Consider the following 13,588-nt stretch of genomic DNA (forward strand, 5'->3'; position numbering starts at 1 on the left):
TCATGGACATATTAATTAATCGTCCCTGTGAATGTCTAGGTCATTCTATTTTTAAATGAGGGAACAGAGGCAACGCAATTTTTATTTAATATTGGCAGGACAGTTTTAATACATTAAAAAAAAGAATCATTTTATTGTATTTAAAAACTAGAACATTTACGGTGAAGGAGCATACTACTCGCGATGCTTGTAGATATTTTGATAAAACTCCATACCAGCAGGTGGGAGTATTTCACCATTTCTTGTCCAAAAATGAAATGCAGAAAAACAGTCGTCAGCTTCCATGTAACGTTACGTTAAGTCTGATGCGGCTAGCTCAATGTTAGCACGGTAGCAGTCATGGTTGCCCTCTCCCTTGGATATTTCCCCCATCACTAACTCAACATGGGCAAGAGAGACAATCGAGTGGTGAGTCCTGTCACACGATTCTGGCAATTCGATAAACCATTGATGCACGCTTATGTTTAGAAAGATGCTAAGCTAACCACAACACGAGCCTGGCGTTAGCACAGTGGCTAGCTGTTAACACGTTAAGGTATTTTGATGCTAGCTAGGCATACACATTGGTCTCTTAACGTTTGCACCAGGGTGAACGTAGCCCTGACTGATTTAAAAAAAAAAACACACACCATGTTTTTCTTTGTACGAAACGTTAAGCCTTAAGAGTTTTTAAGTGTGAATTGCTTGGTGCATCGCGCTGAAGCCGACGGCCCAGAGCCGAGCCTCCGTCCACTCGTACGTTAGTGGTCGCAACGCTGCTAAAGCTAGTTAGCTCCGTTTCCTCCATGTCCTTTAGTAGTGATGCTTTTTCCTGCGTAGAGTTTGCGTGTTGTCGTTGTTTCCAGATTCTATATACGGACTGGACACTGTTAAATTATTGAGATGTAACTTTTATGTTTGGCCTAAACGTCACATTGTTTACTCGTGGCCAATGTACTGCTTTTTATCACTGAAACGTTCTCCTCTGTGCAGGCTTACATTAACCCCATCGCCGCGTCACGCGCACGGGGACCGGCAAGTAACGCCGGACCAACTATACAAGATTATTTGAGCAGACCTCGACCAACATGGTGAGTAAAGGGCGGACCTCCTCGCTGTCCCCTCGTCCATGTCTGAGATACAAGTGTCCCTCTCAGAGAGGTTTCATCCTTTTTATGATCGGTGGATTTGATCTGATGTGCGTAAACTTGGGTTCACATTCACCCATCAAACATTCCAGGCATATTTTATTTGCAATAATTAAATGCTGTGCGTGAATCCATTTTAATGAATTGTTATTAAAAAAAAAACATGCCCGGTATTGCAAAATTATTTAATTACTGACTCTGAAATACGCCTAGTCGGTTTGCTGTGAATTCTCGCTGATGCAGCGAATTGTTAACTGGAGAGATGAAAAGCTGCAGCGGACGAGCACCGTTTGCCAGATATAGTTCTCTCCAATATGGGCTGAAAATCTTCGTTATGAATTCTATTTCAACGGATGTATTGTCCGTTGTTCAGGGAAGAGTTAAAGGAGCAGCTGGAGAAGAAGAAGAAGGGCTCCCGAGCCTTGGCTGACTTTGAAGACAAAATGAACGTGGTAGGTTTTGACTAAAATTTCCCCATATTTTTCCATCTAGTGTCACGTTCTGAAAGTGTTACACCACAAAAAAAACATTCTCTATGTTTGGATAAAGGTGTAGATGCAAATCTACAATCTGTGCTGTTTTCAGAAATGGAGGAAAGAACTGGCAAAGAACAGAGAGAAGCTGTTAGCCGGGAGTGACAAAGAGAAAGACAAAAAGACAACGGAAAAGGAAAAAGAAAAGGAGGAGAAGAAAGAGAAAAAAGAGGTACGGTATTCCACCTTCAGACAGTGGAATGACCTCACTCTCTAAATCATCATCATCTTTTTCTCACTTTGTCTTCTCATTTGTTCTCAGAAAAAGAAGAAAGACAAGAAGAAATCCAACAGGGTGAGGAGAGACCTCCAGTATTTTGATGGCCAGCTTTACTACAACACACACACACACAGTCTGCTTGACCTCTGAGACGGTCTCTCATTCAGTTTCATTTCTGAAACAAGCAAATAACCTCAAATCTAATGAACCCTGCTTTTATTGTGTTTTGGTCAAGCATTCTTCATCTTCCTCCTCCTCATCGAGTTCTGATTCCCCTAGCAGCTTCCTTACAGAGTCCGAAGAGGTAAGTCTTTGCCGACTTCAACGTGCACTATAGGGAGAAAAATACATTTTGTTGTTAAGCAGCGTGGGGGTCCTGAAACCGGCACAAAAAGAGCTGCTCCCCTGCTGGATGTCAGTAATTAGACTTGATTTGATGCATTTTGTTACTGCCTGTTTTTCCATTGAAGGTACATTCTAGTAACAGCTATACAGAAATATATTGACTCTTTATAGCTCGAACTGATCAGTTTGAAAAATATGGTGATCTGTTTGTTGAGCTTTTTTTTTTTTGCTCAATCGGCTCAAAATCACTATTAATGATAAGCTGTATATGATTATTGGAGCACTGTTTGATTGCTTTTGCATTCGTGTGTCCAGGATGAGAAGAAGAGTGTGAAAAAAAAGCGGAAGAGAAAGAAGTCATCAGCCAGGAGAGCGTCGGACAGCTCGGAGGGAGAGTCTGATGCTGAAATCAAGGTTTTTCTCTTCTAACAGTCCAGTAGAATCAGGCTCCAGTGTTGATAAAATGGGAAATTTAAAAATCTATTTTTTTGGAAGCCAGTGTTTAATCAAATTATTGTTGCTTTTCCCCCCCAAGAAGAAAAAGAAAAGAATAAAAGAAGAGGGGGACAAAGATAAGGTAATTTATTATAATTCTGTAACACACCTCAACTTTAAAATGGTAATTTAAAAAACAGTTTCAATATGATACCGATGTATTTTTTTATGACCTACATAAGTTAACAAAACCATGGACGAGAAAATTGGCTATTTCTATATAGTTCTTCTCGGTGCTTCTCGGTGCTTGTCGGCACCGCCGGCGTGGATTTTGCACGGATGTCGGTTCTAATGGTGCAGGTTCAGCACGTACTCTTTACTTTTTAGCTCAGCCTCTGAATTACTCAGAAACTCTATTGCTTTTGACACCAGGGACCGCCACAATCAACAAAAAATGAAAAAAGCGTATCGTAGGACATTTTTGGTGGTGTTAGTTTTTGTACTTTGTATACAGACATGTGAACCTTTTATATAAAAACATCTTTCCTTTTGCTTTTGCCAAATCAATTTCAATCATTCAAATTAAATAGAGTAAAATGCTTGTTTTAAAGCTTTCGTGATTGTGATGCAAATCTTTTGTCTTGTCAGGATGACACGAGTCGTAAAAGAAAAAGGAAGGCTGAGCGAAGTTATAAAGACTCATCATCAGAGTCCTCTGCAGATTCTGAAGGGGAAGAGGGAGTAAGTATTTTTCGATTCAACACATCTTTCATCACATGTAACTGTTGCAATTTTAGTTTTTAACCAATTCCACTTATGAATAAACAAGTCATTACAAAATCCTTCTGACTCCCAGTAGACCTTCAGTGATAAACTTCTCACCTACTCTCTCCTGGTTCCTCTTTTAGTTCTTCATTCCTCTTTCTTTAATTTGAGTGGAAGGAAATTATCTTTACAATCACTCACGTTCTGAAAGTGTTCAACCACAAAAAACATTCTCTGTTTGGATGAAGGTGTAGATGCAAATCTAGAATCTGTGCTGTTTTCAGAAAGAGAGGAACGAACTGGCAAAAAACAAGAGAGAAGCTGTTAGCTGGAAGTGACAAGTATCCGTGTGATACCTGGTGCTACTAAAATCTGTTCATCAGTTTGACATTTTTGGCAGCTATTATAAACTTCCGTTGGTTATTGAGTAAAGGATAACAAGCCGTTCTAGCTTTGCTCAACAATAAACTTTATATTTTACCCCGGTCATAAATATATAACGTTTAGTATATCAGCACAGTCCTTTGGACAATCCAACATTGTTCGTAGCGATCTGATGACACTGGGTGTTGTATGAATAGTTGACCAATTGGTGTTTATTTCCTGTTCTGCACACAAGGCTTCTGAATTGGATCCATCAGTATGAGACGGATCCCAGATAAATCTCCCTTATGCAGAGTAGTTGTGTAAGCCTGACGGCTTCACCATACACCTACACAAAGTTGTATTACACAAGGTTTCCCCGCATGCTAGCTCACACACTCGTCCAGATGTGCACGCTTTCTGTCTGTCACGTTTCATTGGGAAGTCTGATAAACGGTAATTAAAACAAAGGGGAAAACATTGCTTTATATTAATACTGCTTTCAAAGCATGGGTGAGTAAATGGATCAAATGTCAATTTGTTTTTTCCTGTCAAGCCGGTTATTAGATGAGAATTATTGTAAATCTGAACTAAACACTACTAACCATAGGAAGGAGGCGAACATACAATGAACTGAGACTGCTGGACAGTTTTATTCAAACGGGAAAGAGGAAACAATTCTTTCAGTGGCAGTGGCTTGTACATTCCATAGTTGTGAAACAATGGTGTTGCATTAAGGGACTTTTTCATGTTGGGATGAGACATCAATTCATAATCTCATTTCAACTTTCCCACCAATAGGCCGACGCCAAGAAGAAAAAGAGAAGTAGCGAGGAAAAGGAGAAAATAACGGTGAGAAATCCACTTCTTTACAGTTCACAAGGGAGATTTTGGTTTGATGGAGTACAAATCATGACAACAATGAATGATTAGACACAAACATCCAATGTTTTACGTCCACAGGACAAATCCAAGAAGAAAAGGAAAAAGAAGCACAAGAAGCACAGCAGGAAAAAGAAAAAAGAAGGCAGCGTCTCAGTTGGACTCTGAGCGTCGTTACGGTTCTCTCGTCCTCCTGGCGGTTCACAAGTAGTGTTATATTGCTTTACCTAAAAAAGAAACTTCTCGCATCCAGCGCTGTTCCTCTTGCTTCAGCGAGAGGCAGGCAGACCCGTGATGCTGTGGTTCTGAGGGGGCAGTTAAATAGAGGAAGCCACGCGTCCCTCTAAGTGGCAACTACCGGTACATGTCTTCTGTTGATTTCTCTACCACCAATGGGTTTTTTTTTCGTTGCTTGTTAGTAGTGGTTCCTTCTACCATGGGACTGATGTTAACTCCTTCACCCCTCATCTTTTGAGATCACAATGTGAATGGCACCTGTTTTCGTCTTCGCACGTGTTGGCCCTCTCGGAGCGTCTCTCTCCGCCTAATACCCGACGTCTTGCGTTCCCGATGTGCCGGATGAGGCTGCCTCGCGGGCATGTAGACCAGACCTGACCTGATGCCTCGCCAGCCTCATATTGAAGTTGGACTTATGATATGAAATGTGAGCTCCACATTCAAACATGGGATAATTGTTTTCTGATAGACCGATTGTTGCAGTGTAAATGTATAAACAATGTCATTAATTAATAAAGTATTGTTTTAGCTTTCAGTGCTGTTAATTAGTCAGAACCTTTATCTATAGGGGTGTGTGTGTGTGTGTGTGTGTGTGTGTGTGTGTGTGTGTGTGTGTGTGTGTGTGTGTGTGGGGGTGTGTGGTCACCCTGCCCACTAAATACAAACACACGTGTGCAGTTTCACTTCTTTCAACTTGAACTGAGGTCTGCAGTTCACACATGAAGTATAATGTAAACCTGCGCCACTTAAGTACACTTAATGATGTTCGAGAATCAGTATAGCATAACAATATGTCCATAGTTGAGAGTTGTAGACACAATCTGTTACAGTAGATTACAGATCTATTTGTGTATCTAATGTACAATTGTTTTTCACACAGGATACGGCCTGCATTCATCAATTAGTGGAGAAAGTACTCGGATCACTGCGATACAAATGCATTTGAAACTTAAGTAAACAGGTGTCATCAACGTGTAACTTTAATGTAAATTATGAGATTGTCTTCTATTCCTCAAATGTTTTCAGTAGAGTACTCCTAATATGAATAGACATATGCCGGTTTCCTTCCCATTCCAGGCCGTATCATCATCATCCATAATCCTGGCCGAATCTATTGCATGTGTTACATTTGATTTGCCGGAAAAGCTAAGACATCTTGGGAGATTATTTCCAATGCATTGACATTTAAACAGCATCTCGATGTAGGTGATGTAGGTGACGAAGGTGGAGCTCACTTCTCTTGCAGGCGGAGGGTTATCAGCTGAGTGGAAACACCTGAGCTGCTCAGCAACGAGCCCACTGCCACTTGAAGCTGGCAAAATGGCAAATCTTTTTCTTTTCGTTTTTCTTCCCCTTTGTCTGCGAAAGTCTCACTCTCTTCATGGCCGTGCAAACTGGTATATAATATACTATACATATACTATAAATTGTTGTGTACAAATTGCTGATGTGAAGACTTATAAATTGTTCAGTTCTTTAGCTTGACTGGATTCTTCAACTGCGTTGATGCAGAACATTGTTTAATAATGTAATTTGCTTGGCTTGCTCATTGAGTGAACGTAACGGTTGATGTGGTTTGAGATATTTAAAGTACGTACTTTTTTTAAAATACATGTAGCATGAATACCTCTGTGAGGTTTTACAGACCGGTCTTGTGCTTCTCACCAGTTTAGTCTCGACGGTCACTTTGAGTCCTTCATTCCCTACATTGACATTGTAAAACCTTTTTTAAACACTATACATGTGAATAAACCACTTCCCAAAACTGAACGGCCATTTACAGGACACGGAGGGTGTTTGACTTCCACTCAGTTCAGAGGGAGTGTCTGAGCCGCCTTTTATAAAGCGGTGCGTCTGTGGGTTGTTTCAGACAAAGTCTGACGAAGGGCGGTGAGCTGTTGAATCACTTGACCTGCAAGGTAAGTGATTTCTTTTATCCCATATCATCAATTGACATAGTTGCGTCTACAGTTCTTTATAATCTGCAACAACTTCTATCCGTACATTTCTCTGATGTTGTGAGTGAAAGGAAGATAATCTGTTCAGGCTGAAATGAAACTGAAACTTGAATGTAAAAGTTTCACAACCTGATTTATGAACTGCAAAGATTCTGCGATTAGTTTTTCCCAACACTTAACATAACGTATCATTACAACAAAGTTTGTATTTTTTGCAGATGTTGGGAGTGACTCTGTGGTTGTTGGGAGTATTTGTGTGTGCCTCCTGTGCCGTCACATGCCCGGATGGGAGCACGTGTTCTAATCTCAACACCTGCTGTATGACTAAACGCGGCTACAGCTGCTGTCATTACCCAAACGTAAGTCTCTCACCAGCGTTTCATGAGCTCCTCCAAGCTGATCACATCATCCAGTGCGCACGCCCCACCTTCTCATCTCTGCCCATAGGCCGTGTGTTGCTCTGACTTGGCCCACTGCTGCCCTTCAGGGTTCCGCTGTAACGTGTCTACCCAGATGTGTGAGCGAAAGCCGTGGACGATGATGACACCCATGGTGAAGAAGCAGGCTGCAGAGAAATCTGACACTCTTGTTCTACCGGTTTCTCCCCTTCGGGAGCCCGTGAAGAACCAGGTGGCAGACCCGAAAACGAGCTCAGTTGTTCACTGTGACAACTATTACACGTGTCCTGATGCCACTACTTGCTGCAGACACCCAGCGGGTACTTGGTTCTGTTGCCCGTACTCTCCTGTGAGTCTTTGGCAGTAACTGCTACGATCCACTTTTAACATGACTAGCGTGGTCTTTAAACCATTTCTTTTTTTTGGGCACGTAGCAGTTGATCATGTAATAACTTGTACATTGCAGGGAAGGTGTTGTCTGGATGGCTTCCACTGTTGCCCTTATGGCTATGACTGTGACCTCACGTACACGCACTGTGTGAGACGAGGCCTGCGGTATCCTTTCAGCCCCAACAAAAGTGTGCCATCAGTGCCGGCCTCTCTCATTTTGCCTTCAGAGGAAAAAAGCCGCTTGCAAGAGGTAGGAAACACCATGAATGTCTGGACTGTGAGGCGGATTCTGCAATTGGTTGTCTGAATGCCCATTCAGTTTTATTTTTAAAAGTTCTCACACACATTTTTAACATACGCCGCGGGATCATTAATGAAAACCACATTTTCAGACAAACGGCACTTTGCATTCTGGCTGCATTTAGGAAAAGGGTCCATCTTTCCATGCAGGATTTAGCATCTAACTCAAAATGTCACATCAACAGCGGTGGGTTTGATGGCTTATGTTTGCATTCCTCTCACTATAACATTTAATCAAGGTACACCTACAATTTGTTAAACTCTTTACAATACCTTTCCCCCCTCATTTTCAGTGCTGTAATAAAATATCTAAAAATTCATTGAATGACTGTGTATATTCACATTCCCTTGTCATGACAAATCTACAGTGAATTCATTATTGCAATGCGTTTACCTTTTTGCAGACACCCATGACTGCTCTGACAGAAGCAAATGGTGTCGTCGCCGTGGATGGCGTCATTCGCTGCGATTCATCGTTCTACTGCGCAGCAGGAACAACTTGCTGCAAAGCACCTACAGGCCGATGGAACTGCTGTCCCTACCCACTGGTATGAACTGGCCATGCATTTTTCATTGATGGGAAGGAAGACCTATTTGATAAAAAGTGCTTAGACAAACAGTATTGTAGAGGATTCAATAAAGTACTTTTTTAATGTGTATATATATCAATTTATTTTGCTGCAGGGCCAGTGTTGTGCAGATGGGCGACACTGCTGTCAGTATGGTTATGCATGTGACTCCACCTCCCTGTCATGTAAAAGCGGCTACTCTCAGATCCCATCAGGAGCCCAAGAAGCCGCCAAAACCGACTGAGGAAGTTATTTTATTTTTTTCTGCACCGGGACAGCAGTCTAATGAATGATGTACTTAATAAACAATAGATCTCCATGGTTGTTGTTTTTTTATGATTCATTTACTGTCCTGACTTCTCACGTGGGATGCTATTTACACTTTTTTTTGTGTGTTTTTGTTTCTATTCAGCAGTTTAGCAAGATTCCCTTCAGCATGTTGAAGCCCACCCATTTCTTTGAGTAAGGAAATATGTAAACTGTTGAATCTGAGATTGAGAAGTCACAACGAACGGTGTGCTGACCACAAATCCTGATTCATTCTTTCAATAAAAATTAATAAATAAATGTGACTTAATTATTTAAAAAAAAAATAAAAACAAACGGAACTTTTCTGTTCACATCCGGCTGGACTACTTCCGTGGCTCGCGGCTGGTTCACGTGTGTTTCCGGGTGGAGGTGAGGGGTTTTCAAACGGGGGGGAAACGATGAGCCGAATCCAGGACCTGAAGGTGTTCGTCTCCGAGCGGCTCCGCGCCGCCGCCTCCGAAATATTCGGTGCCGTTGAGAAAACGATAACCGACTACGAGGAGAAGTGCGCCCGTTTGAAGGAGGAGAACGACCGTAACCGCTCCCTGTTGGACATCATTCTCAAGACGAAATCACACAAGGAAGGTGGGTTTTGTGGTGGAGCGAGTCGCGCGGTTTCGCGGCGTCGTTTGCGCCGGTTGACCTTAAGTGCCTTGCTGTTAAAACGGAGGTACGACGCGGCGAATGACGTCAGCTAACGTTAACTTTTAATCCTTCTGACGTTAGCTGAGAGGTGGCCACGTTAACGCGCGCGCGCTAGCTAGCTCAATGTCGGTCATTGGGCCTCAGCGAACACACATTTAATAGGAACGTTATAACGTCATCTTTCAGAGTTTCCCCTCAGGTAACTTGGGGATCAAACTATCGCCGCTGTTCAGGTTATTTGAAGTGGCCGCTTGCTAAATGTCACATGCCAGCCGCGCCAACACCATGGAGTAAAATAATAAAGGCATTACGCATATTTTAGGTTTCCACCTGACTACACATTTGCATATGAACTAGATCCCATGTTGCTATGGCAATATTCTCTGTGTATGTTCTTTTTATGAGGCCAGTGTTTTGCACACCTCAACAGGCCGGCTACTCTTAACACCGTTAACACTGGCTGAGATCCAAAGGAGGCCGGTTCCCTTTTTCACAACGATACCAACTGATCTCAGAACGGAATGTGGCGGCCTTCCGTATGCAAATCCACTATCCCTTTCTAACTTTATGGAGAATTTAAGCACAACACGGGGACATGGAAGCAGCACAGCCTCTTAAATAAAGGGGTCTTTTATTATTCCAGCAATTTCTTTTCTTTGGCTAAATGTGAGACTTTAGAAAAGACTATTAAAGGATTCTCTATTTGCTCATGTAGCCCATAACTGGTTATTTGGCCAATGTTTTGTCAACCTACCGCAGCCAGTCTGGCTAATCAATGGTAACAATGCACGTCCCCTGACTCATTTCATTAAGGAAATGGGTTTATTTTTTCTAGCGTGCGCGGTCAACACACTTGTCCCTCTCTATAGTTTCAGCGTGGCCTTACCTCTCTTAGTCACGACATGTTCTGAATATATGAACGTGTGCCGTCACTCTCAGTGATCGCGTGTGCCACTCATGAACGGGATGGCCGTCCCATTCAATGCTTCACACTTGTCCACCAACATAAATATGATTTATAACAGGGTATTTTCCCCTCTTGATCTCATTTTTGTTATGACTAATATTGCTACATTTTCCGACATGGCTTGAGTCTTCAGTGGCAAGTCGTAAAAGTCACAAATTTACTGGGGATTTGCATATGAATGCAAAGGCGCGTCCACGCCAGGGTGGATGCCAGTCCTGACTGCGGTTCGTGCCGTTCTGAGATCGGAACGTGCCACCTGCCACTTCTCGATGTCGGCATCACTCTCCAATTTTATGCTTGAAAAAATATGATCCCACTTATTTTAACCAACACAAACGTTTCAATTCTCAGAATGAGCATCGTTTTTCTTCTAGCTCGCAGTCATTTCAGTAGGTTTGATGTCAAATAATGTTTTTACTTTTGTGCTTCTCTTTACTCTGCAGTAGCTCAACCTATCAAAAGCACCCCGGGTCCTGCTGCTGCTGCTGCTGCTGCTGCTGGTTTTCCAGGTGCATCGCATTTAAGTCCTCCCCGCAAGGCCAGAGACCCGCCACGCAACTCCACTGGTAGGATTTAAGTTTAGCGATTACTTCTCCTCTCAAGTAATGTCAGTTTGTTAAAGTCCTCTGTAAAGCTGAAAGAAAAAACAGGATTGGGTCAAGTTGATTCAAACATGGACACCATTAACCACTATTAGTCACTTAAGTGTAATGTGCTACTTCATGTTGAAAAAAAGTGATATTACTGTAAAGTACAAGCTGGTTCGTCATTACTAAAATCACATTGATGTAACGTCATACTGTCATCTGGCTTATGGCTCCATTTAAGGAAGACGGCATGTTCTTCATTCTCTATAAGAACTTTGTTGAAATGTGTCATAACTCTAGTAAATATTATGAAATTCCAAATTACCCCGTAAGGTATTTATATGTTATCCTAATGTATTTTGCAGAATTTCAGTGCTCCTTCACCTCACGCACAGACTTACTGAAGTTTGCCACCGGTGGCGACTGTCGCTTCTGCTTGAAGAAGATTCCAGCCACTGAGAGACATTTGACGAAGAAACATTATCTTTTAGCTGTGAAATTTACTGCAGGTGGCACTGGTAAGTTTTATTACCATTGAAACCAAAGTATGATTCAATTCTACAAACATGTTCTTTGAAGCGTGTTGGCATCTACTGAGTAGGTTATCGTTTCTCTTTTCAGATCGATTTGTTGTACCATGCACGTGCACAGACTTGATCCAGGGCAGAAGTCACTGGCACTGCCCGTATTGCTCAAAGATCATTTATCGGAAATGTAACTTCGAGGTGCACATATCCAAACAACATGGTGTGTAGGATCTCGACAACAAAACAAGATTTTGTTTTAGTATCATTCCTTTGTTTTGTTGTAAAAGCATGTTTAAGTTCTGCTTTAGTGAAAAGCTGCGTGATTCCACTGATAATGATGAGTTAGTTCTGTTTTTTTGCACTGACTCGATGTTGTTGACTACACTGTCTTTTCAATTTACAGGTCATGCAATACTGCCCCAAAACCGGGACAAAGGTTAGTTTACTAAATGTCTGATCAAAAATACATATTAACCTATGAGATTTGAAAAGGATGCTTTGAACAGTGTGACATAACAGTTGATACTGATTTATGATAACAATGTTGTCCTAACTACTTCTCTGATTTAAAATGCTTCACTTTGACAACGGTGTTTGTAGTCATTCAGGGTGATGCAACCTTTTCGTCTGAAAAAAATAGACCCTTTCCTTTTCGTCTCAGTCACAATATTCTGGGCTTTCCTTACGGCAGTGACCCACCCCATTTTCTTAAAACTACCGGTTTGCATTCACAGCAGCTTAGAAATACATAGTTTGAATTATTGACTAACAGTGGGCTTTCTACCAGTGTAATAAAATATATTTCCCTGTCCTTCGTGTAGACATTGATCAGCCCTCCGTCTCCGCCATTGAAGAGGAGGTTCCCCGGAGTCCTGAACCCTGGTGTAAGCAGGAACATGACAGTCTGGACCAGGAGGACCAGCGGGCCTCACTGTTGCGTGATGTTAAAGAAGAAACGGAAATCTGCACACGAGGTCTGGTCGAAGAGCTTGTCAACTTGACTTGCACTGCGTGTACAAACTTGTATACAAATAGAAATCTTGTTTTCCCTCTTTTCCACAGTGAGTCATCCCGGGTGGCAGAACTCGGGTGATCTGCAGATTGACGGCGAGCAAATACAAAAAGGTGACATTCGAATGAGTTCGGAGGAACATCGCGCTCGAGACTCTGAATTCAGCGTGGCCTTCCCGGGCGGTTACATTCAAGACCTTAGCGAAATTAACAGCGTGGAAAAAATCAAGGGACATCAGCTTCCCAATTCTTCAAATGACCCACTGGAAACGCTGCCGAACAGTGGGGTTGTGGGAATATGCCAGCCAACTGGGGAATCTCAGCAAAGCGCACCTTGTTTAAAGGCACATAGCATCAAGAGGAAACTGCGTGTGAAGACAAATAAGTCTTTGCCCACCTCGTGTTTGAACCTAAAGACTTCAACTCAGCCCGTCAGTCAGAATCCCACCGGTCCCCATTGTTGCAAAGCATGTGGAAAGACTTTCTATTACATGTACACACTGAGGACACATGTGCGTACACACGCCGGCGATAAGATCCGTATTTGTGGAATCTGTGGAAGACGTTTGGAGTCTACGGAGAGTTTAGTCCAGCACATTCAGAACCACACCAAGAAGAACAAATGTGGCATCTGTGGCAAACCGTTTTCGAATAATTCCCGTCTGAAGCGGCATCTGCGATTTCACAGACCGAGGGGTCTGAATATCACGTCGTTGACTTAAGTACCATAAATGGTGAAATCTTACAGACGTGGCGAGCGCTTCATACATAATGTGACCAGGCAGGAGACACCGTCCAGGAATGTACCTTTGGGATAGTGCAATCCTTGTTGTGTTGTTCATCTTCTATAACTGTATTACACTGTTTTGTAGTCTTTTAATAAAAAAAAAAAGTTAAAGTTAGATTTCTTCCCTGTGTTTTCAAAGTGAGAGACCGTTACTATAATATATTTTCTGTCTTAATATGCTATTGCCCCAAAAACTGATAATTATAATAAATCATTTCGAATAGTTTGACAAA

The 13,588-nt window shown here is 42.1% G+C and overlaps 3 protein-coding genes across 4 annotated transcripts; all 3 read left to right on the plus strand.

Moving 5' to 3' along the window:
• The first annotated feature begins 189 nt into the window (after positions 1–189).
• On the plus strand, positions 190–5,442 carry fam133b (family with sequence similarity 133 member B). 2 transcript variants are annotated; one of them, XM_040189133.2, is made up of 11 exons: positions 190–408; positions 973–1,070; positions 1,501–1,579; positions 1,713–1,832; positions 1,923–1,955; positions 2,116–2,184; positions 2,541–2,639; positions 2,761–2,802; positions 3,309–3,401; positions 4,590–4,640; positions 4,752–5,442. In XM_040189133.2, the coding sequence occupies exons 1-11, from the start codon at positions 385–387 to the stop codon at positions 4,836–4,838; spliced, it is 795 nt and encodes a 264-aa protein (XP_040045067.2). In that variant the 5' UTR covers positions 190–384; the 3' UTR covers positions 4,839–5,442. The 2 variants fall into 2 exon arrangements, with proteins under 2 accessions (XP_040045067.2, XP_040045068.2); XM_040189134.2 differs by having other exon boundaries at positions 2,764–2,802.
• A 1,245-nt stretch (positions 5,443–6,687) lies between these two features.
• LOC120826665 (progranulin) lies at positions 6,688–9,089 on the plus strand. The gene is made up of 6 exons (XM_040189131.2): positions 6,688–6,826; positions 7,084–7,224; positions 7,313–7,612; positions 7,730–7,903; positions 8,358–8,501; positions 8,638–9,089. The coding sequence occupies exons 2-6, from the start codon at positions 7,084–7,086 to the stop codon at positions 8,764–8,766; spliced, it is 888 nt and encodes a 295-aa protein (XP_040045065.2). The 5' UTR covers positions 6,688–6,826; the 3' UTR covers positions 8,767–9,089.
• Positions 9,090–9,144: 55 nt separating this feature from the next.
• On the plus strand, positions 9,145–13,588 carry LOC120826664 (uncharacterized). Its single transcript, XM_040189129.2, has 7 exons — positions 9,145–9,416; positions 10,887–11,009; positions 11,396–11,548; positions 11,652–11,777; positions 11,961–11,993; positions 12,379–12,531; positions 12,620–13,588. Exons 1-7 carry the CDS (start codon positions 9,230–9,232, stop codon positions 13,288–13,290), a joined length of 1,446 nt encoding a protein of 481 aa, XP_040045063.2. The 5' UTR covers positions 9,145–9,229; the 3' UTR covers positions 13,291–13,588.

This window comes from Gasterosteus aculeatus, chromosome 10 (genome assembly GCF_964276395.1).
Source record: "Gasterosteus aculeatus chromosome 10, fGasAcu3.hap1.1, whole genome shotgun sequence".
In the NCBI taxonomy this organism is placed as follows: domain Eukaryota; kingdom Metazoa; phylum Chordata; class Actinopteri; order Perciformes; family Gasterosteidae; genus Gasterosteus; species Gasterosteus aculeatus.